This window comes from Apodemus sylvaticus, chromosome 10 (genome assembly GCF_947179515.1).
Source record: "Apodemus sylvaticus chromosome 10, mApoSyl1.1, whole genome shotgun sequence".
NCBI classification, from domain to species: Eukaryota; Metazoa; Chordata; class Mammalia; order Rodentia; family Muridae; genus Apodemus; species Apodemus sylvaticus.
In genome coordinates, this window is record NC_067481.1 from 6,722,874 (window position 1) to 6,746,145 (window position 23,272).

At 50.4% G+C, this 23,272-nt stretch overlaps 1 protein-coding gene across 4 annotated transcripts in view; it reads right to left on the bottom strand.

The window, feature by feature from the left end:
• Tmem94 (transmembrane protein 94) overlaps positions 1-21,854 on the bottom strand; it is a 33,821-nt gene extending 11,967 nt beyond the window's left edge. For all 4 annotated transcript variants that reach the window (XM_052197960.1, XM_052197959.1, XM_052197958.1 and 1 more), the window contains exons 1-5: positions 21,753-21,854; positions 10,606-10,735; positions 1,225-1,344; positions 855-982; positions 473-609 (exon numbers count right to left, since the gene is read on the bottom strand). In XM_052197960.1, the coding sequence (XP_052053920.1) occupies positions 473-609; positions 855-982; positions 1,225-1,344; positions 10,606-10,629 (409 nt within the window). In that variant the 5' untranslated portion in view covers positions 10,630-10,735; positions 21,753-21,854. The remainder of the gene's footprint in view (positions 1-472; positions 610-854; positions 983-1,224; positions 1,345-10,605; positions 10,736-21,752) is intronic.
• Between the last annotated feature and the right edge of the window lie 1,418 nt (positions 21,855-23,272).

A 23,272-nucleotide genomic window follows, 5' to 3' on the forward strand; every position in this document is an offset into this window, starting at 1 on the left:
CTTGGATACCTTCTACTTCCGGTGCCAGCAGCATGGTTACATAGGACTGATTCATCATTTCGGAACACCAAGGAAGCGACTTCTTGCTGAGCACTTACCCCACTGCCCATGCATTTCAGAGAAGCAGCCACAGAGAGCAGCAAGTGCTGAGGCTGCTCTGACACTATCTCCAGCCCCGGGGGCGGAAGCCAGAGTCTTTCCCATCCAAGCCCTGAGCTACAGCCGTGCGGCTCATCTGGGCCCGCTCTCTGCTCAACCCTGTTCCCAGTGGGCATCTTACCTTCTCACTCCTCTGGGCCAGTGCCAGCCCACAAGACAGATGTGTGGAAAAACACCTCTCAACTCCCCCCTCACCAGCCACTGCCTCCCCATCCTGCCCCGAGGGTGGGACCAACCTCTAACTTCTGAAGGGGCTCACGTCACAGGGCAGGGAGGCAGCTTTCCTGCGGGCTGATCTGACCCCAAGCCTCACCTTGGATTTGGTCAATGATCCCCCGGAGCCTGCGCTCCACCTCCTGACGCTTCAGTCGATCTTGCCGCCCAATGAGGATGAGGTTGAGAAGCAGCAACAGGAACAGAGCAGAGGCATTTACCAGCTCCACTCCGCGGCTGGTGTTGAGGGGCACAGAGAACACCATGTGTTTCCAGGGAGAAAGCCTCCCAGCCAGCCCGCATCCCAAGATGCCCCTTCTGCTAGGCAATCTCGCTTGCTTCCTGCCCCTAGGCAGGCCTCTGACCCCAGTCAAGGGAGAGGGTATTCTTCCATCCTCAGGTCATATGGCCCCTCAGAGCCCTGGGGGAGCCTAGGGGTCGGACTAGCACTTAAGCTAGTTTGCTAGTCCAACCCTGCTCACCTTCCAGCTGGCTGGCCCCCACAGCAGCACAGCAGCAGCAGCGCGGTCAGCAGCATGAGGGAAGCCCCCGGCCAGTGGAAACAGGAACAGCGGTTACTAAGGTGCAGGAAGCTGCTTCTCCAGGCCTCCTAGAGCAGAAGGACAGGCAGGCAGTGAGTGTCCCAGTGGCTCCAGCCTACCTCTTATGCCTCAGGCCTGCCCTAAAGACCACCTCCGGCTAGGGACAGCACGCCCAGCAAACTGGGGCTTCTGACTGCGTGAAGTCTCATTGAGTCTTCCCTCTTCAGGGGACAAGCACGGGTCCTGAGACAGGCCTCCCAGCTTCTCTGCATACCCAGACAAGCTCTGGCCACCCCTGAGGAAGCCTCACCTTCCAGGTAAGACTTTTCTTCCGTTCTTTCAGGTGTTTTTCCAGTACAGCCTCCAGCTGCTCCTTCAGGACACTGAGGGCCCTCTGGGTAGACAGGCCCAGGGCCAAGGGGGGCTCTCCCTGTGGGGAATGGAAACAGTCAGCGGCTCCCCAGGGCCCTGCCACACCTACTCTTTGACCTCAAGCTCTTCCTCCCGGTCCGGACCCCTACACTGCTTGAAGCCAAAGTTAAGAATAAAAGCAAAAAACAAAACAAAAAAAGGACTTTCAAGTTAGGTTTCAAACCTTGGGACAAATGGCTGAAGAGCCTATTTAACATATCAAAGCAAACCTGGCGCCAGGTTCTCCCAGAATCCCTCAGCACATCCTGTTACAGGATCCTCCAGCCTGAGCTCTCCATTTTGGTTACCTGCCCCTTTTATACCTTTGCCTTCCTGGCTGTTGCACCTGGTTCTCCCCTCGCTTCCCCTCCCCCTCTCCTCATGTAGACTCCCAGCCTTGTCCGCGCTGGACTCATATCACACATCTCTGCCTCTGGCTGTGCTCTCTTTTATCTATAATAAACTTTCTCCTCCACCACACCTAGGAGCAGCAGTTTCCTTCCTTTTATCTCTTTTTCATTCACTGTCCAGTCTGCTCATTCAGTTCTCCAGCCACTGAGCTGCACAGTCAGGTCTTCCTGCCCCCTCAGACTCCTCTTGTCCCTACCCCACCCCCCATTTTACTTCATGGGTCTTTCAGATTTCAAAGACCAAAAAGACATCTCTTTCTTTTTTATTGGTGGTGGTGGTGTTGGGCTTGTTTTGTTTGAGGTAGGTCTCCTGGCCGTCCTGGAACTCAGTATGTACGTCAGGCTAGCCTTGAGCTCACAGAGGAGCTCCTGAGTGCTAGGACTAAGGGTGGGTGTGCATGCATCACACACACACACACATACACACACACACACACACCACCGCCGCCACACCCCCCCCACCCCCACCCCACCCCACCCCCTGTCTACTTCTCTAGGACAACTAATTCAGAGCCGTTTAGTTAACTCTTTCTGGGGAAGCATTTATGAAGGAGGAACTTAGAGCTGGTGAAATGGCGCAGCCAGGAAACGCCAGGGCTGCTGAGCATGGGAACCTCAGTCCAAGGGATGTAGGTACACAGTACATGGGAGATACACACACACACACACACACACACACACACACACACACACACGTACTAACTTTTAAAAAATAAGGAAAAGAACCGGGAGGTGGTAATGCACGCCTATAATCCAAGCACTTGGGAGGCAGAGGCAGGCGGATTTCTGAGTTCGAGGCCAGGCTGAGCTACAGAGTGAGTTCCAGGACAGCCAAGGCTACACAGAGAAACCCTGTCTCACCCCCCCCCCAAAAAAAAAAGTAAAAAAAATTAAGGAAAAGAGAAAACCCTACCACCTTTACCTTCTAACACCACTATTTTACAAAACAGAATTTTGTAACACTAAAAGATTAGGCGGGGCATAACTGCAGGGAAAGGCACTAGCTGTGCTGAGGGGAAGAGCGCACGGCCTCCAGCACAGCCTCTGGTCCCCAGGCTGCCCCGAGCATGGACTAGACGCGGGAGTCAAGGGATCTCGAGGACAGCCCATTCCTGTCTCCTCTTTTGTTTTTTTGAGACCGAGTGTCACTGTGCTGCCCTGTGTAGTAACAGAACTCTCGGTGTAGACCAGGCTGACAAGACCTTGCTTTCAAGGTCTACATTTCACTCCCAGCTAGTCCCCTGTTCCAGATACAAGCCAGTCTACTGACCTGCCTCACGGGAAACAGGAAATACCCAAAACTCCAGACTCACCCCAACCCTCCCTGCCAGTGTCAGCTCTCCTCCCACAAGCTCCTCCCCAGTCCCCTCCACAACACCCCAGGCTCCACCCTTCCCTGGCCCCCACACACCCCTTTCCCTCCCACCTTCTCCAAACCCAGTGCCAGAGAAAGAACCCTCCACAGCTCACTCCCAGCACATTGCCATTTTTATTACATATGATCGACTGTGTCAAAGGACAACTTTCAGGAGTCAGTTCTTTCCTTCAGACAGATGAATCCCAGGGACCTAGCTTGGGTCACCAGGCTGGATGGCACTTCATCCTCTGAGTCACCTCTCCAGCCTCCTCTCCTTTGCTGTTAGAACCCACTCCACACCCTTGTGCCCGCTCTGGGAGGCCTTAGGCTCTGTGGCCGCCCAGCATCTCCCTTCTGTAGTTCTTGCTCCTGTAGCCCATGTGCAAAGGCCTTTATGTTCGTCTACCCAAGGACTCCCTTGCCACCAGACAACTCTTTTTCTTCAAGACAGCTCAAATATGGCTCCTGTGAGAGGGGCAATTCCTTAAAGCCCAAGGCTTCACTTCAGGCTTGTACCCTGATAGCACTGGCGTAACCTGGCTCTCAGTCTGATTGTCTGGCTCTACTACTGTACCTTAAGTTCCTTGAAAATAAGTACTGATTTCTCCTGTCTCCACAAGCCCTTCCCACCAAGCCACAGCAGAGGGTACCACACTCACAACTGTTGAGTGGATGTGGCAATGGATGACCATACATTCGTCAACCCTAGTGACACCTTAGTCAGGGATGTCAATGCAAGCCTGCATCAGGACCTGCCGCAGTCAAGGACCTGCCTGTCCAGACGCCAGCCTGACCCCATGGCATCAAACCTTCAGGGATGAAGCTGATGGGGGTTGGGGGGCAGGGAGGATCTACAGCTGCAAATGTTAAGGCAATGGATGGGCCCAGGAAGCAGAGCTCCTGAAGGGTAACAGGTCTTCCCAGAGAAGAGCTCTCACCAGGGAGCATCCAAGCAAAAACAGTGGCTCCTGAGACTGAGACTCCCCGAGGCTGTCTACTGAGGAATCCCCATGAGGGTCATGGGGACACACTGGCCTTGCTGCCTGGACTCCTTGTCCTACATCTCCACACCAGTGTCCCTACATCTGCCCTCTGCAGGACTTACTCCAGCTTTGCCTACTGTCCTTCTGGCCTAGTTCCAAAGGTATATCCCCTGGCTTTCTCCTTGGTCACTTGGCTTTGGCCCAGCGGGTGTGAGGTAGAGGGGATACACACCTGCATGACTTTAAGAAGCTACCAGGCCTGAGGGGCAGGGACCCAGTGCCACGTACCTTCAATTGCACCTGAATAGAATCCCCGGTATTACCTGTTGATGGGTACCTCAGCTTTCCAGAATGTGTTCACCACAAGATTCTTAGCTTCTTAACCTACATCCCGCAGGACCCCTGGCCCTCCGGAGCCCAGGGCCCAAAACAAGCCCGTATTCGGTGCAGCTAGGGCCTATTATCTGACCTTCCGGGACAGAGGTCCCCAGGAGGCTCTAGAGAAGACAGACAGGCAGCTGGCTACAAAGGGCAGGCTGGGCCCGCTCCTCCCTATCAAGGGAGGGAGGAGGGTCTGGGCCAGAGTGAAGCCTGGCCTCTGAGCCCCCCCCCCCCCCCACCTACTCCTGCTCTCTGGGACTCAGTCTTCCACAGCTTCTCCTCCAGAGCCTGAACAAGAGTTCCTGGGACGAATAGCATTCAGAGATCACACCTCTGAAAGTCATGAAGTGTAAAACAGTGGAGGGAGGGAGGGAGGACAGCGGGAAGAGGTGAGGTAAGGGCTGCCTGTGCAAGGGACAGGGCAGAGGAGCAAAGATGCGGCAAACTGCACAGGGCCACAAGGATACTTGGGAAGCTGCCGGACCCCATGCCCACAAGGGCGCGGGTCCCAGTAAGACTGAGAAACACCTCTGAGGAGGAGCCAGAGAGCCAGGGAGTCATCCCTCCTCTAGCCAAGCCTGCAGCCCACCCATCGGCTCCCTGGGCTACACGGTGGCTACCCTGCCTCCTGCCTCCTCCTGTGCAGCCCATGTGCCCGACTGGTGCCCAATCATCACTTGATTTCTCTGTCCCAGAAATGCTGCTCTTCTCTAGGTAAGGGAGACATGGTCAGAGGGTAACAGATGCCCTGGGCAGGACATCTCCAGAGTTGTCTGCACACTTCTGCCCCCACATGTTGTGTCTGGCCAGAGGCACCAACTCCAGACAGGGGATTAAAGACAGTGCAGCACAGGGAAAATAAGCTGTTCTGTAATTACATGCTGCCCAAAGGCTGGCCCTGTGGTGAGCTCGCAGCCTTCTGAGCCTGTCTTCTCTGCAGACTTCAACTCTGTCACCTGCTAAGCCTAATCCGCTCACCCTCTAGTGGCAGATACACCAGAGTAAAGGGTCAGATTTCTTGTTCACTCATGGTGTGTGTTAGGTTTTCCCCACGTGGCTGAAGAGCCTGAGCTTAGGAGCTCGTTGGGAAACCATACTTCCCTCACCTGAGGGAGATGCAGAACGGGCTAGGAGGAGACAGGCAGGCAGAGCCACCTTCTCAGCAAAGTGAGAGAGGGCACCGCATGTCCCTGGGCACCTTGAAGAGACTGCAGGAAGTTCCTATTATCCAAACAATAAATAACCTAAATCAACACAGGCTACGTAGGGTCTGTTTCTCTTTACCTACTGAGGTGGAGAAGGGTGAGGAGCATTCTGATGGGCCTTAATTATGTTCCCGGCTAACAAGATCTCTCCTGCTTCTCGGATGCTAAAAACTCACACCTTTTCCTGCTGCTGGCACCTCTGGACACATTCTTGGGGCCAGGAGTGAGGCTTCCAGCCCTGAGGGACCAGGACAGGACAGTGACATCTTTTGGGCAGACCAGCCCTTCCCTTCCCACTACTGTTGGAGCTCCCATTCAGCCAGAGCAAAGGGAACCAACTTGAGCCAGAAAGGCAGAGGTGGGATTGGGTGGGGTTGGGTTGGGTTGGGTTGGGTTGGGTTGGTTCAGTTTTTGAGACAGGGTCTCACTCTGTAGCCCAAGCTGCTTGGAACTCATGTAGATCATGTTGACCTCAAAGTCTGAGATGTGCCTGCCTCTGCCTCCACCTCTGCCTCCGCCTCTGCCTCTGCTTCTGCCTCCTATGCACTGAGATTTGTCCCCCACGTGGGGCAAGAAGAAAGTCTTTGCTCAGGGGAGGCTGTCTGCCACCAAGAGCACTTCTCTGTTTTGCCACTAAACAGGAGGACTAGTGAGACTTAGCACTCGTGGGGACCACGAGGGTAAGACAACTGACGAGTCACCCACAAAACCTGGTACTGAGCAGGACGCCACTGCCAGGGTGGATCAGGCTGTCCAATGAGCCTTCCAACAGCTGGGTTCATCCACCTCACCAGGAAGCCCCCAGCACCTCGCCTGAGTCCCTGCAGAGCTGGGAGCCTCAGCTCTGGCCCCAAGAATGTGTCTAGAGGTGCCAGCAGCAGGAAAAGGAGTGAGATTTTAGCATCCCAGAAGCAGGAGAAGAGATCTTGTTAGCCAGGGGAACATAACCTGAGGCTCTTTCCACACACAGCAACTGCTCTTCCTACTCCACCTGTTTCAGAAACAACGAGATCATGGCCTTACATTCAGGAGGACAGGTTACAAATTTAGACCTTGACTGGTAACCTTGACAACAGATGACCACCAGTTATAGTCAGCTGGACCCCCTTCACCAGGCTACCCCCTCACAGCCGCTTTAATCAGGACAGGCAGACAGGGGCCAACGCTGAGCTCAGCACAACCCCAAGTCACTGAAGTAGAGTCAGCCACTACCCATCCCTGATTCCGGCTGGCTCTGGCACATCTGGACTCATCTGCAGCCTTGTACTCTTTCTCACATGGACCTCACCCACCTTCAGCTGCTACTGAAACCCAGAAGAAACCATCCCAATCATGACCCCTGACTCAGGCAGAAAGAAAGTCCCCTCGCTATAGAGAAGAGATGACATTGTCCTAGCATCCTTTGGCAGGTCCTAGAATCCTTTTCTCCTCTGGGAAACTCAATCCCCAAAACTGCTCTGGGTAACTTGAAAACCTGGCTGGCCATTCCAAGACATGCTAGGTTTTTTGGCACTCGGTCCCAATCTCCTTCCAAAGACCTGGCTATGTCAGGCTCAGTCTAGCTGCCTCCTGTTCTGCAGCATCTTAGGACTCCATTGGCAACCACAAACCAAAGACTCCTTCATAAGCAGGGAGGAAGGCATTGTTAGAACTCTCAAAGTCAAGCTGTGATACTCACCGCGCTCTGCTTGCCCTGGTGGGGTATCCATAGCTCTGCCTGCTTGAAGAGCATGGGGCAGAGCCGGAGGGGCAAGCAGTCAGGTGTAGCGACCCAGCAGCACCCACAAGGAGCAAGGATAGAGGAAGCACAGAAGAGAACAAGAGAGCGAGAAGAGGAAGACTGTGTGAAAGATGAGAGGGGAGAGAGCCGAAGGTGTGTGAGCCAGAGGAGAGGCCGGTGCTGCAGAGAATTGGGCGCAGCAGAGCAGAGCTTCAATCTGCTGATTAATTCAGCCTCTTTCCAGTCACGCTGCAGATTCAGGGAGGGAGGAGGCGGTGGCAGCAGCAGCAGGCAGCAACAGCAGCCCTGGGAGGGAGGGAGGGAGGGAGGGAAGGAGGAAGGGAGGGAGGGAGGGAAAGGAGGAGGGTGAAGAAAGGAGGTCCAGAGGCAAAAGTTGGTCCACAATTTACCAGAAGCCCAAGAGATGCCCCTTCGAGGAGGCCAATGCAGGCGAGCACAGAGCCCAGAGGGCTGCCAGCTGGATGGAGGAGCATTTGGACAGATGGAAGGAGCTGTCACGGGCTTGGGACCCACTGAGGGCACATGCTGGCATCCAGGTACCCTGAGGTACAGAAACACTGGCTCTCTTCCCAGACTACCTGTTCACCGAGCCCCAAGTCACCGGGCGAAGTCGGGAGCCCCGGGGTGGCCGAGCGCATCATCCCCAGAGTTCCCTGCCAAGCCAGCCAACAGCAGCGGCTCCCTCACGGTTCTGAGAGAGCGCGGCAGGGAGGAGGGAGAGGACTGGGCCTTATTAATAGCAGCACATCCTGCAGGGGTGGGGGAGGGGGGCCAGCAGGGACTTCTAGGAGGCTCGGGGAGTCCGGTGGACGAAAGAAGAGGGTAAGGCCAGCTAAAAGGCTGTCTCAGGATTAAAACCCCTTCCTTCCAGGTGGCATGGAGAGTCCATAAGCTGCAACCCACTAAGGGCAACCCTGCATTCAGACACATCAGGGGTCTGGGAGTACCTGGATCTTCTTTTGGGTTGATATTTTGTTTGTGATTGATTGATTGATTGAGACAGGGTCTTTCTATATAGCTCTGACCGTCTTGAAAAAACTATATATGGAGACCAAGTTGGCCTCAAACTCAAGTGACCTGCCTGTCTCCTGAATACTGAGGTTAAAGGAGTGTGTCACCAAGCCCAGACACAGACAAAAGCAGGGCCTAGGTGACTAGGGCTCTAAAACCATGGCTCTGGGCTCCTAGTCTGATATTAAAAAAAGTCATCACAGGCACTTGGGTGAAGGAAAAGGTAAGGCCCTGGGAGGCTGGACATTCCTCTGCTATGGGCAGGCTGTCCTCAGTATGGCGATATAACAGCCCAAGGAGTGAGCGCAACCTAATGGGTCCCTTGGCTGGAGAGCAGGCTGGAGGCTGAGCGCGTTTCTCCAGGGCCCTCTGTCTCCTAGACTACACCCTCTGCAGCTGCCAGAAGGGAAAGAGAGCCTCCCAGCACAGGCCAGCGTCTCCCCTCCCCCCCAGCTGGCCTGTGTACCTCCCCGCGGGGCCCCTGCCAAACAGTTGAATGGGGACAGAAAGGAGGGGCTGGGCAGTCCAGAGGTTAAGGGCAGGAAGTCTTTGTTGGGAGCAGGAAAGAGGGATGGGCGGGGTCGGCTTCAGTGCCAGTCTCTGTGAGGACTATCAGCTGTAGTCACTGGGAAAGACTCCTGTCCCTCGCTCTGGGAAGTCACTGCTAGGGTGGAAAGCCCCTGGGCAAAGCTCTCCCGGCTCTGTGGCACACCTCTAAGGGCACCAACATAGTCAACTCTCCACCCACTTTCCACACTGCCTGCTTTCAAGATAGGAAAATGGCCCTGTTATCCCAGAGCAAGGGCCCAGGCTGTCACTGCAGCCTCTTACCCGCCATGCACTTCCAGACAGGCTGGAGACTGCTGGTCTGAGAGAGGGTGCGGAGCCAACGATCCCCCAGCAGCAGAGACCTGACCAGAGCAACAAGTGGCGCCACTCCTCCTAACCCTTTCTCTCTAAGAAGCTTTCTGAGAGTCCTGGGCTACAGGTCTGTCTTCCAAGCCCCACTGTACGATTACTGAAGAGATTCTTGCTGGGCTGGCAAGACTGCTCAGTGGGTAAAGCACTCACCACTCAAGTCTGATGCCCCAGGTCTGATTCCCAGAACCCAAGCAAAGATGAGAGAAGAGAACCAACTCCACAAAGCTGTCTCCTCTGACCTCTGCGTGCATGCTGGAGCACACGAGCCCCTCAACACGCCATCACATACACATTCATAATAAATAAAAGAAAAAGAAAATGTCCTTGTGCAGGTGGAAACCCCAGTGGTTCTACTGCTAAAGCAACTATCCTAACCCTCAGCTCCACTGCAGCCCTCTCCAAGCTGGGAGCCATCTCCCTAGCCTCCAAGGGCTCTGCTGTGCTAAAGCCAATGTCCCATGAACCTGGCTGCCGCTGGTGTGTGACTTTCTAGTACAGGCCTCATGTGCTCATAAATTCCCCAGGAGAATGACCCGGGGAGCAGGCATTAGTAGGATATGCAAAAACCAGACAAGAGACACCAGGACTTCCTAAGGGGGTTGGGGGGCAGTCTCAACCATAGGAAAGGACTATTCTAAATCTACTTCCAGCCTAAGACTGCACCTGAGGGCAGGACCAGACTTCAGCCTGGACTCTTCAGGCCTGACTGATTTAAGGGGTAGAGAGATGACTTCACAAAGGCAGCCTTGAACTCACTCCAAAGTCCAAACAGGTCCTGAATTTGCAATTCTCCTGCCTCAGCCTCAGCCTCTATAGAGTAAGTGGAATCACAGACATGTACCACTAGGCCCAGCTCGTTCCCGTTGATTAACACACAGCTGTGTTTAGAATCTGACGAGGTGCTCGTCCCTAACCACAGGCAGGGTGCCCAACAGTCCTCAACATGGCCAGGCAGGTTGGGGCACAGCCCTAGCCCAGCACAAACAAACCAAATTACACAGCTCTGGGCAAGACTGGCTTGGGATCAAACCCAATCAGAAAGCCTGCTGTCATGTAGCTGTGGTAACTGGGCCACCTTTAAACCCTGCTCATCCCAGCCATGCAACACTGACCTCTAAGAAGGGGTCATAGCTTTGTCCCAGGCAAGCCTCAGAACTCCCTGCCCTGCACTCATGTAAAACACTGAGCTGAAGGTCTCCCAGCAAGCCCAGGTGAGGAAACTCATTAGAGATACTCCCGCAACAGCCACGCAGCAATAGAACAGGGCCCACCAGATGCTTCTCCTTCGGGTCCATGGGCCCAGGGTACTTCAGACATGCCCAGATGAATGTGGTCACACCTGGAAGGAAGCTTCCTCCCCAACATGGACAAACCCCAGTGAGTATGTCACAGTCACAGCATCTGGGGAAAAAGTGGAAAAGAAATCCCATAAGTAAGGTCACAGAGACCACTGTGCAACTGAAAATTTCAACTAGGCCACGGCCCACCATCACCCTGCGGGCCTGGCCCTGCAGCAGTGGCCTCCAGAGTCAGCCCTGGGTGGGAGGGCCAGGCCTTGTCTTTCAACCTTCCTTTTCAGAGGCATTCTGTTCTCAGTTCCCTGTGTACTCTGAATCACCGGCACCCAGCAGACAGGTAGAGCATTCTTTAGAGTTTCAGTGCATCTTAAAAGTGGGGTTAAAGTCAGCAGTAACATCATCTGGAGTCTAATACAAGTCAAGTAGTCGGGAACATTGGGGGGGCGGGGAATGGAAAGAGCTGGCAGAAGCAGGCACACACGCGTGTGCATAGGAGCATGTGACACACTTGCCAGCACACACATGCCCCATAGGTCTTCTGAGTCTCTTGTGTGGGTGACAGCAGTTCTAAACAGAGTCACCTTGGGCAGAAGTCTGCAGGGAGCCAGCAAGCCACCCTGAAACCCGTGTGACAAATGTCATGCAGGTATCTGGAAAATGAAATCAGCCCAGGGGCCGGGAAGGACATGTGACAGAACACATGCTTAGCATGTGCTGTGTATGCCCTGGGTTTGGTCCTCAGCAGCCTGCCCCACCTGAGCCCTGACCTTCATTCTTCCATCCTGGCGGCCAGCAGGACTTGCACTGTCTCAGATCAGGGCATGTTCTCAGTAAAAAGTGTCACTGAGTAATCTGGTCTGCAGCCAGAAGCCTCCTCTTGGAGAAAGCGCTAACCTGCTGATGAGGGCAGTTCTCTCTGGGGCCGGCAGCCAACCTTATAAAGGAGTCAGAGGCCCAGGAGCGCTGACCCATAAAAGAGCTGTCGAGAAACAATTAAAAATCTATGTCCAGAGGGCCAGCCAGGAAGCTCAGGTCTGAAGCCACCAACTCCATTCCCAAATCCCACCCAATTCCTCTAGGCGGGACCCAAGCTGATGTCACCTGCCATGCTGCCAAGTCTCTCCCTACCCCTTCCTTTCAGCCTGGCACCTTCGATCAAAGCTGAGCCATCCCGGAGGGGTCAGAGAGAGTGACCCTAGAAATGGCCTTGCAAAGCAGTGACATTCAGTCTTTGGCAGCCAACTGATTGGATCCTTAGAGGCCACATCACTCATGCTCAAGGCCATCCAGACCAGGCAGCCTGAACCCTGGTCGTGGCTATGGCTGAGGGCCCCATGATGCTCCACCCCGCAAGTGCTGGAGAGGTATCAGGCACACAGGGAGAGTCACCAGGGTCCAGAAGGGGTTGTTCCTATTACCTTCTTCTGCTAACACAACCAGAAGGAAATAACTGTGGCCAGCTGGAACCACAGCAGCGCAGAGGGCAGCCAGGAACATGACATTTTTCTAAGAGTCTCCGTATTCCCATCATTCCATACATGGGACTCTGGAAGAAGACTGCTCTTAAATCTGACCTGAAATGGGGAGCAGAATCCTTAAAGGGCCAGCTCCACCTATAGTTCACTGTGAAAGAGCATAAGTGTCAAACTAAATGAATACTTGTGGGTTCAAATCTTGGCTCCAACACTTATCAAACACTGAGTGATCTTGGTAACTTGTTTGTCCTTTTCAGCTTCGACTACTTGTCCTTAGGATGGATGTGGCAATAGATATTTCACAAGACTGTCATCGTGAGAATTATATAAAAATAGTACATGTAAGGGACCTGGCACAATATTTGGTACTTGATAAATAGCAGTTATTACTTTCATTAGCAACAAGAAATGACAATCAAGTCTATCTAGGTTAAAAAGGATGCACGCTGTCAAGCCCGAGTCTGAACCCTGGAACCCGCATGATGGAAGGAGAGAACCAACTTCTATAAGTTGTCCTCTGACCTCCGTGTGTGCACCGTGGTCATGAGTGAACACGCACAGGCATACACACATACACACACCTGTTAAGTGAGCAAATTTATTAAATTATATAATAAATAATAAAGTGGAATGAGAGGAAACAGAAGGTACAAAGACTGGAATGAAATGCCTCCTTGCAACAGATGGAGACCATTCCAAAAAACCACAAGATATCAAAATGTAGAGAACAAGTGTCCTGACACAGATCCGGCACATCTCGCGCACCAGGGGCTCAGGGATCACTGCAGGACAGACGGGGTGGAGGGTTATAAGAGCCAAGGAAACAGGAAATTCGCTGTGAGATTTTATCTCTTGAGAATGTCAGGGAAGCTGCACCCAGGACACCTCATCAACATGACTGTCTAAACAAGACCTGATCACGGGCACCAGCAATAGACATGCTAACATGGAAAGGGGAAATCTCATGGGGCCCCAACCCTAGAACTACAGGAAACTAAGGATCTCTGAGAGTGAGAGAAACAGTCTTTCCCAGGAAGAATCCCCGAACTGGTCATCCAATACCAAATAATCAATCCTAAAACTATTTACATACAAGTAACATCATATGAACTGAGCAGGTTATATGTATTTAGGAATATATATTCCTATGTGTATATGTGTGTCACACACACACACATTAGAAAAAAGAGAGGTGTTGCCAGGTATTTTGGAACATGCTTTTCATCCCAGTAGTACTTGGGATGCTGAGGCAGGAGAGTCTCTGTGAGTTTGAGGACAGTCTGGTCCTGTCTCGGACAAAACAAAACAAACAAGTCAATGAAAGATGGCATGAAATTGAGAGAGACTGGGTGCGTGGGAAGGGCTGGAGGGAGGAATGGGAAAGGGGAAAATGTATGTAATGATGTAAATAGATTCTAATTTCAAAAAAATTTTTTAGCCAGGCGGTGGTGGCACACGCCTGTAATCCCAGCACTTAGGAGGCAGAGGCAGGTGGATTTCTGAGTTCAAGGCCAGCCTGGTCTACAGAGTGAATTCCAGGACAGCCAGGGCTACACAGAGAAACCCTGTCTCAAAAAAAACCAAATCCAAAAAACAAACAAACAAACAAAAAAAAGAAACAAAGAAAAATTTTTAAAGGAAGACTGTCTCTGTTTGAATATGCTTGGCCCATGGGAAGTGGCACCATTAGGAGGTGTGACCCTGTTGGAAAAGATGTGGCCTCACTGGAGAAAGGTTGGCACTGTGGAGGTGGGCTCTGAGGGCCTCTGCTCCAGTTCTGCCCAGTGAGACCCTCCTCCTGATGGTCTGCGAAAGATAGTCCTCTCCTGGCTGACCGGGGATCAAGATGTAGATCTCAGCGGGGCCAGAGCGAGAGGAGAACAAAAAAGGGGGAGAACTCGTGGCTCCTCCGGCACCATGTCTGCCTGGACGCTGCCATGCTTCCCGTCATGATGATAATAGACTGAACCTCTGAACCTGCAAGCCTGCCCTGATTATATGTTGTCCTTTAAGAGTTGCTTTGGTCACGGTGTCTTTTCACAGCAATAAAACCCAAACTGAGCCACTGTTTACAGACCAAATAATACAGTCTCCAGAAAATGGCAAGGAATCTACAAGTACAAGGTTGTAATGTTAAAATATGAATTATATTTCGAGTGCCAGGCAGATGGCTCGGTGGGTGGAGAGCCCTTGCTGCCGAGCCCGATGAGCTGAGTTCACTGTAAAAAGAGAAATGGACTGCTGAGAGCTATCATCTGATGGCTATTCACATGATATAGCACATACAATCACAAACGCACACACAAAATAAATAAATATGCGAGGCTAAAGACATGGCTCAGCATTTTAGAGTCCTTCTTGTTTTTGTTTTGGGGGTTTTGTTTTGATTTGATTTTTTAAGACAGGGTTTCTCTGTATAGCCCTGGCTGTCCTAGAACTCACTCTGTAGACCAGGGTGTCCTCGAACTCAGAAATCTGCCTGCCTCTGCCTCCCGAGTGCTGGGAATAGTGGCGTGCACCACCACCGCCCAGCATTAGAGTCCTTATTGTGCTTGCAGAGGACCATACTTCGATTCCCAATACCCAAAACAAACCAACTATAATTATATAATATATATGTTAGAAAGTAATTGGACGAAGACACTCAACATTAACCTCTGGTATACACACACACATGCGTGTGTATAGATATACATATGCTCTCATATATATAAGAACATGCATTTGCACATGTATGCACACACATATATATGCAAAAAAACAGTTAATCTTATTTTTATTCATAATAGCCCCAAACCAGAGGACCAGTTCAAGTGTCCATTCACGGGAGGAACAAATTCAGTCTCCTGCTGCAGGATAACTACCCTGTGGTAAGATGGAAGGCAGAACTGAGTGGTATTACTCAACAGTTTAACTGAGTCTCAAAACAGATGCTGCATGGCACAAGGCAGACATACGAGAGCACCTGTAGAAGAGTCCGTCCATGTAGCCACGAGCCACAAAGCCTCCTCTCTTCCTCAGTGATTGTCTTGGGACTTCAGCAACAGAAACTGACCAACATGCTAAAGTCCACACGCTTCACAGGTGAGGGTAAGGGATGAGAACAAGACACAGGACATCTCTTCCTCAGGAAGAGAGATCTGCTTGGTTGGGTTCAGTTTCCTGGGTGTCCCCCTGAGTGCTGGGGACACTGAACACATGCTGCCACACACACAGGAGCACCGCTGTGTCACACGGAAAGCGTCAAGCTCACAGTCCTCCATCCTCGGCCTCCCAAACGGCTGGGGCTATAAGCATGAGCCACAGGGAAACTTACAATCTAACAGACTGGGAGCCACTAGACAAAGGGATCACTAACGGCTGGTGATGGCTCAGCTGACACCTGCTGGCTAGCCTGAGGGTCTGAGGTCCTCCGTGGTAGGACAGAGTGGCCCCACAGGTCCTCCTCTGACTTCCACACGCACCATGACACTCAGGAGCCTGCACACATACACACGCACAGGAAGTCAACAGCTAAAAGTATAATTTAAAAGACCAGGGAAGTCTCTTAGAAGAACTGAGGCTGAGCCTGGCAGGAGGCCTTGAGGAATCACTGGCAGTTACAAAGGTGACTTCAAGAGTTTTTAGTGTTTAAAAAAGAAAGAAAAATGAGAGGGAGAAAGGGAAGACACAACATGTAGGAGAGTTAGAAGAAAATGATAAATTTTTTTCTTGTTTTTTTTTCTGTGTAGCCCTGGGTGTCCTGGAACTCACTCTGTAGACCAGGCTGGCCTCAAACTCAGAAATCCACCTGCCTTTGCCTCCCAAGTGCTGAGATTAAAGGCATGGGCCACCACTGCCTGGCAGATAACATTTTGATATAATAAGATTATAACATATAAAATTTTTGGTTTGCTACAACAAGCAGTTAAAAACAGAAACAGAAACAAACAGAAAGCTGCAACAACCCTGGGAAGAAAGATGGCTGCCAAGCATAGAACCAAGGCCACAGAACCAAGTTGGTCCCAAGGCTCTGGTTGAGGGTGAGGTGGGAAGTTGTCTGACCGTCTAGACCCTTCTAATATAATCGCCATTAGCTAGGCTTGCACAGTGGCCTTGCTTAACACGCCAATCAATATTCAATGGGTCGATATTTAATTAAATATCAGTACCCAAAGGGAACTAATTGGTGTGTTAATGCTATACCACATCAAAGTTTTGGTTTTGGTTTTTCTGTGTAGCCCTGGCTGCCCTGGAACTCACTCTGTAGACCAGGCTGGCCTTGAACTCAGAAATCCACCTGCCTCTGCCTCCCAAGTGCTGGGATTAAAGGCGTGCGCGACCACTGCCCAGCAAGGTTTTTCAACAGCAAGCTATCAAGCTTTGTCCTTTGCATTCTAGTCAATATTTTTATCAATGGCTCCAGTGATGAAACAGAGGGCATGGTAATCAAAATCTTAGATGACATGCATAACCCTGGGAAAGACATCAAAGTCCACATCCAAGGAAGGCTCAACAGGTGGCAAAGATGGGCCGAATCTAATAGGGTCAATTTAACTGGGAAGAATAGTAAGCCCTCAGCACAAACTTGAAAAACCACTGTACAGAACTACCATAAATGACTTCGTTAAATGCAATTCCGAAATCCAGGCAGTGGTGGCACAGCGTGCCTGGAATACTTTGTTCAGTTGCATAACACAAATCTGTTTGCTTTTTATTTTTGCTTTTGAGGCATCCCTGGTTGTCCTGGCACTCATCATGCAGACCAAGCTGGCCTCAAACTGACAGATATGCAGGTGACTCCCCTCCACCCAAGTGCTGGGATTAAAGGCACGTGCTGTCATTCTAGCTATGGGGAACATGCATGGAGGTCAGAGGACATCTTGCAGGAGCTACAGATTCTGTCTTTCCATCACATGGGGCAGGGACTGAAATCTGGTGGCTGGGCTTGAGAGAAAAGCTCCTTACCTGATGACCTGTCTCATTACTCCTCACAATGTAGAACAGAGAAGGAGACAGAGCAGGCAGATCTGGTGGTTTACCTCTATAATCCCAGCAGTAAGGACCCCAAGGCAAGAAGATCTCCATGCGTTCAAATACAACCTGTTCTGCATTACAGGGTTCGGGACAGCCTGAGTGATACCTTGGCCAACAAGAAAATTAAAAAAAAAAAAAAAAAAAAAAGGAGGAGGGGGGAGGAGCGGGAGGAGGGGGAGGGCAGGAGGATACAACAGGCTTCCAGAGAGCAGCAATCAGATGCAGAAACATGAGAAACAGAAAGGTGGACCAGCCTGATCCATCAAGTGATAATGAGACTCAAAAGAGCAGAAAAGGTAGAAAGTCAGAAAAGGAGAACGAAGGAAGAGGAGACATGGGAGGAGGGAGAGCGAAGGAGGGGGAGGAAAAGGATGGAAAAGTTACCAGAGGCCTCCTTACGTCAAGGACTGTAACACCACAGTACTCAAAGCAATGTGGTATTGGCTTGGCATTTCAGAGTCCCAAAATAGATCCAGACATTTTTGGACAATTGATTTTAAGAAAAGTACAAAGAGAATTTAGCTAGAGAGAGGAAAGTCTTTACCAAAGGCAGTTGAATATTCCAATGCAGAAAATAAGAAAAGAATGCCACCAATCACACACGGGACCTCATGACCTTCAAAAGCCTTTGCACAGCAAAGACAACAGTTAACAGAGTGAAGGGACGGCCTGCGGAACGGAAAAGGGGATTTTGCTAGCCAGACGGCTGACAGAATATTAATATAGAGAATATACAAAGAACTTCCAAAAGCTGGCCAACGGGAAACCAAACAACTAAGTCAGTGAAAGGCTTACAAAACAAACAGCTAGCTCTCAAAAGATGAAATGCAGATGGCCAATAAACCTATAGAAAACTGTCCAACTTCTCCAGCCGTTGGAGAAGTTGCAAACCAAAACTATATTGAGACTCCATCTCTCCCCTGAATCAGAGCAGCAGTTGGGGATTCTGGCAAAGACACGGACAAGAAGGAGAGAGCATCCATGGGGGGGGGGGGGGATGAAAACCACTCAGCCACCAAGAAAATCCAGTATGGAAGCCCATCAAAAGATCCAAACACCCAGGCCAGGTATGACGGCAGTGCCTTCTATCCTAGTACTCTAGTACTCAGGAGGCAGACGCAGGCAAGTCTCTGAGTCTGGGGGCAATAGGGTCTACAGAGTAAGCTTCAGGACTGCCCGGGGCTGTGTACAGAGACCCTGTCTTGAAGAAAAAAAAAAACTAACCAAAACAAACAAAAACCTCAAAACAGATCTAGTACGTGAGCCAACTAGATGGTATTTTATCCTGACAGACTCCAAGTCAATAACACAGACACTTGTATGTCCATGTTGACCAGTACTGTTCATAGACAGCTGGGTTAAGGGGCCAGCCTCGGTGACCTAGAGCAGGAGAAGGGAGAAGGCAACTGGCCTACATGGGCACCAGAGGATTTGTATTTTTCAGCCGTGAAGAACAAAGTTATATCGTTTGCAGGAAAATGGATATAACTAGAGAGAATCATATTAAGTGAATTAAGCAGTCTCAAATACTGTATGTAGTTTTCTCTCATTCTTGGCTCCTAAGTTTTACATAGATGTAAAAACCACACACACACACACACACAATATAAAGAGAAGCAAGTGTCTAGAGCAGTGGTTTTCGCCCTGTGTATCTTGATCTCCATATCAGATATTTACATTACAGTCATGAAGTAGCAACAAAATAATGTTATGGCTGGCGTCACCACAACATGAGGGACTGCAATAACGGACTAAAGTATGAGGAGGGCTGAGAACCACTGCTCTAGAGAACAAAGGAGACAAATGTGAGAGAGAGATGGGGGATGGGGTGAGGGTGGGGGGCTGCTCAACCTATGGCAGACACTCATGTGACCTCATCCTTATGTGATACAGGATTAGGTACAATGAATTACATATATATATATATTTGTTTTTGTTGTTTTTGTTCAAGATAGGGTCTCTCTGTGTAGCCCTGGCTATTCTAGAACTTGCTTTCAAGACCCGGATGACCTCCAACTCACATAGATCTGCCTGCCTCCACCTCCCAAATACTGGGATATTAAAGGCATGCTACACCACCACCACCACCACCACCACCACCACCACCACCCAGCTCACAGTGAAAATTTCAATAAGAAAAATGTCAATCTGTGGGGAGGGGGCAGGGCCTTCAAAACCAGCTATGGGACATGAGCTATCACAAGGGGCAATCATGTGATCTCACTTATAAGAGTTTTCTAGCTGGGGGGGGGGGGGCGCACGCCTGTAATCCCAGCACACTGGGAGGCAGAGGCAGGCGGATTTCTGAGTTCAAGGCCAGCCTGGTCTACAGAGTGAGTTCCAGGATATCCAGGGCTATACACAGAAACCCTGTCTCGAAAAAACCAAATCCAAAAAAAAAAAAAAAAAAAAAAAAAACCAAAAAAAGGGTTTTCTAGAACATTCAAAAACAACAGAGAGACATCGTAATGCAAGTTTGTCAGGGGTAGAAATATTGGTGAATGGAGAATTTAATGGTAGTTTCAGGTAAAGAAAATGAAGAAATTTTAGAAATGGGTGGCAGTGGTGGTCATACAATAATACAAATGTACTAACTGATACTGAACTTGTGCTCAATCTCATGAAATTTATTATTTTACCACCACTAAAATAACCCAGCAGACTCTGGCTCTGCTGTCTTTTGAGTTTGCTGCAGCTCGCTCGGGGCAGCTGAGTGTTTACACTCCCATGTTCACCTCTGTGTCTCTCTCCAATAACATCTTCCCTTGTTTCCCGGTAGTTTTTTGAGAACCTCCTACAAAGCAAGGCTGCTTATCACAAGAGTCTTCTTCTTTAAGTTGATTCCGAAATTATAAAAACCAGGATCACACGATTACATTAAAACTCCATCAGTGAGATTTACCAGGGTTAATGGGGAGTGGTAGGTTGGGTAGAAATCTGGCCCTTACCCTCCTTCCCACACCATGTGACTTGCAATGTTTACTACAATCCAGCCTCAGGGCGAGCTGATTATTATACAAACTCCTGATCACAAAACCACAACGGCAGAGTCTTCTGGAAGGAAAACATTCTGGCTTCAACAGTGGCTTAAACTTTACTTCACCTAGGCCTGCTTGCAAACTAGACTTTCAAAACGTATTAAAGAAGCCGTTCTTTGCAGCCATGGAAGACAGTGCAGTGAACAGAACACAGACACAATAGCCACAGAACAAAAAACACCAACATGGGGTCACGGGTTACCTCAAGATGCAGAGGGAGACTGGAAACCTTCTCACTCGGAAACCAGGGGTGTCCTTAGAGGCCCTGCAGGTCTGTCCAGCTCACTGACCAGGCTAGGTTAAATAATACCTTGGGTGTAGGCAGTAAGCATTTGACTGTTGTATAGAAATTGATTCTGGAGTCTAATTTAGGGAAAAGGAACAGGGAGGAGCCCACAGGCTGTGACCTTTATTGCTAATTTCGTTCTTCAGGAGGTAAGCCTTCCAAACGGTTGATTCTCTTCCCTGGAAGCTGGCACTCCCTAGCCACTCAAAATAGAAATGCCAAGTGTTTTCTGATTTCTTTCCATCTCCCGGCCTGGTCAGTCTCTCTTGTCTGTCTTCTAATCATCTATGAGGTCTTATACCAAATGGAAGGAGCAGAGGTGGGCATTCAAAGGCAGTTACCTCTCAAACTACCTGGAGGGGGGCTGGTTATCAAAGGGACGGCTTGTCAGTGCAGTCCTCACCAGAATCTAGGTTTCCCAGCTTGTCATTCTGCCAAGAGAGAACCTAATAGAAGTGACAGCTAATAAAGCCGGTGAAATTCCACTGCAGAGTGTCCGTGGAATCCGTCTGAACTGCTGCTCCAGGGTGAGCCTGTATTGTACAATGGTCTGATTCTGAAAGTGACTGTCAAACTTTTTCATTCCCGTAGTCACTCTGATTTGACGTTTCAGGTACTGAACCTTCCCGAGGCTTTTTAACTTTAGGGTTTCCGCAGTAGGGAAAAAAAACACGGAAATTGCTTTACAGAACCGCAAATGCTGTGGTGCTACGCTTGCTTCCGAAGCATCTTTATGTGATTCTAAAATCGGGGAAGCACACCCCAAGTGCAACATCACAGCCTTGCAGTGAACTAGAAGTCCCTCAGAGTGTCTAGCTGGCGGGCAGGCGGGAGCATAGATACCGTCAGCTCGGGGCGGCGAGCACAGCGCGCGCTGTGGGAGAAAACCGTCTTTGGGGGGGCCGGGGACACCCAGAGGCCTACAAATAAGCACTCGTGGCATCAGGATTGGCAGTCCTCTGGCCCGGGGCCCAGGCGCGGCGAACCTGGGCCAAGGCTTCTTTGTTGGACACAACCTTTATTTCTGATGAGGGACCCCGGCAAGGGGCGAGCCGGGACAGAGAGGGGAAATAAGAAAACAAAACAAAAACCCTTGAGGACTGAGGGAAGGAGCCGGCCAGGAGTTGGAAGCAGGCGCCAGCCGGCCCCTCTACTCTACCACAGAGGGACATCCCCTTTGGTGCCACTTGCTAGGTGCACACCCCAGACGCTCCTCGCCTTGGGTAAGAACTCAAGAGGGCGCAGCAGGCCGAGCCCCACGCCCCCTTGCTCCCCACTTCGGGCCGCGGGCCTTCCCGTACTTACCGGGGCCCCCTCGGACGGTCTTCCTCGCCCGCGTCCTCTCCCCTCCCTGCCCCCTCCTCACTTCACATCCCCGCCTCCAGGGGCCGCAGCCATGTCGGTTGTGGGCAACTCCGAGCAGCCTTGCCGCCTTCCCCCAGCAACAGACGCGCCGGGCTAACAAGCCAAAGCTCCCGACGCTGATTGGTTGAAATTCGAGATGGGCGGATGTTTCTGATTTGTTATTGGCTGTTTGGGCGCTCAGCTGTAACCTTCACCGCCCCTCCGGGAGCCTGGCGGAATTGTGTGACTATTACTCCAAAGTGAAACGGGGAAGCCTGGGTCCTGTCTCGGGCACGAAGCTCCCGTGTTTTCAGCTTCTACAGAACCAGACTACAGGAGATCATACAATTTCCTCCCCATTAGTTTCCCCACTAATTCTCTAAAGCCATGGCCAGGGGATACCTCCCGTCCTTTATTATTTTTTAATAAGCCCCTTGCAAAATCGCCTTATCTATATTTTCTTCAACTCTTCCTTATTTTTTAAAAGTCCCTTAGGACTAATATTATGTACAAACCAAAGCTGGAGAACCTAAAGCAATACTGTTATTTCACCCTCAGTTCATTTGAAATCTAAAAGGAAAAACAAGCTTGAAAACATTTTTTTTTTCCTAGACTAATTAGAGAAATCACTTGGGAACCCTCTCTTGGGAAAACAAAATAAGCCTGTGTCAGTATTTACTTCCATTTTCCCAGAGATCTAAGTCTCGAAGGGTTGCTTTTTAAAAAAAAGTTTGTTTTTTTTTCTGTGAAGTCAGAAAGGGTCATATCTGGTCCTGGGAAAAAAAGATCCCCTTCCTTATATTAATGAATTTAATCATGCAATTAAAATTCCTCTTTTCAGCTAGACAAGAAGCCATTTACTGATTTAACTCTGTTTAAACCAGTTCAGCTGTTTTTAAACACTCGGTTCATTACAGATGGAGAAATCCAAATCTCTCCACTTAACCATAGATGCTCATAACATGACAGAGGTCCGTATCTGTTTTCAGGCCTCCCTGCCACATGGACTCACTACAGTCTTAACTGTGCAGGAGAACCTGGTTCAACAGCTCTGTGAGCTTTTATGTTTCAGCCAATATGCAAATAAAGTCTGTCTGTCTGAAACTTTACCCCTTACACTCCTTTCCCAAACTACTTCCCTGTTTGTTAACCAGAACTGGTTAATTACGCGTGTCTTAGGTCTTTTCTATTTTATTCCACAAAACTTGGAGCCCTTGGGCAATGGTGGACTTTCATCCCGCCTTTTCTAATTAAGGTTACTCTTCCATGTGATAAAACACTATGATCAAAGAAACTTGAGGGAGGAAAGGGTCTATTCAGCTCACACTTCCACATCACTGTTGGGTTCATCATCAAGGAAGTCAAGATAAGAACTTGTCAGGTCAGGACAAGAATTCAAACTGAGCAGGAACCTGGTGGCAGGAGCTGATGCAGAAGCCGTGGGGAAGTACCACTTACTGGCTTGCTCCCCGTGACTTGCT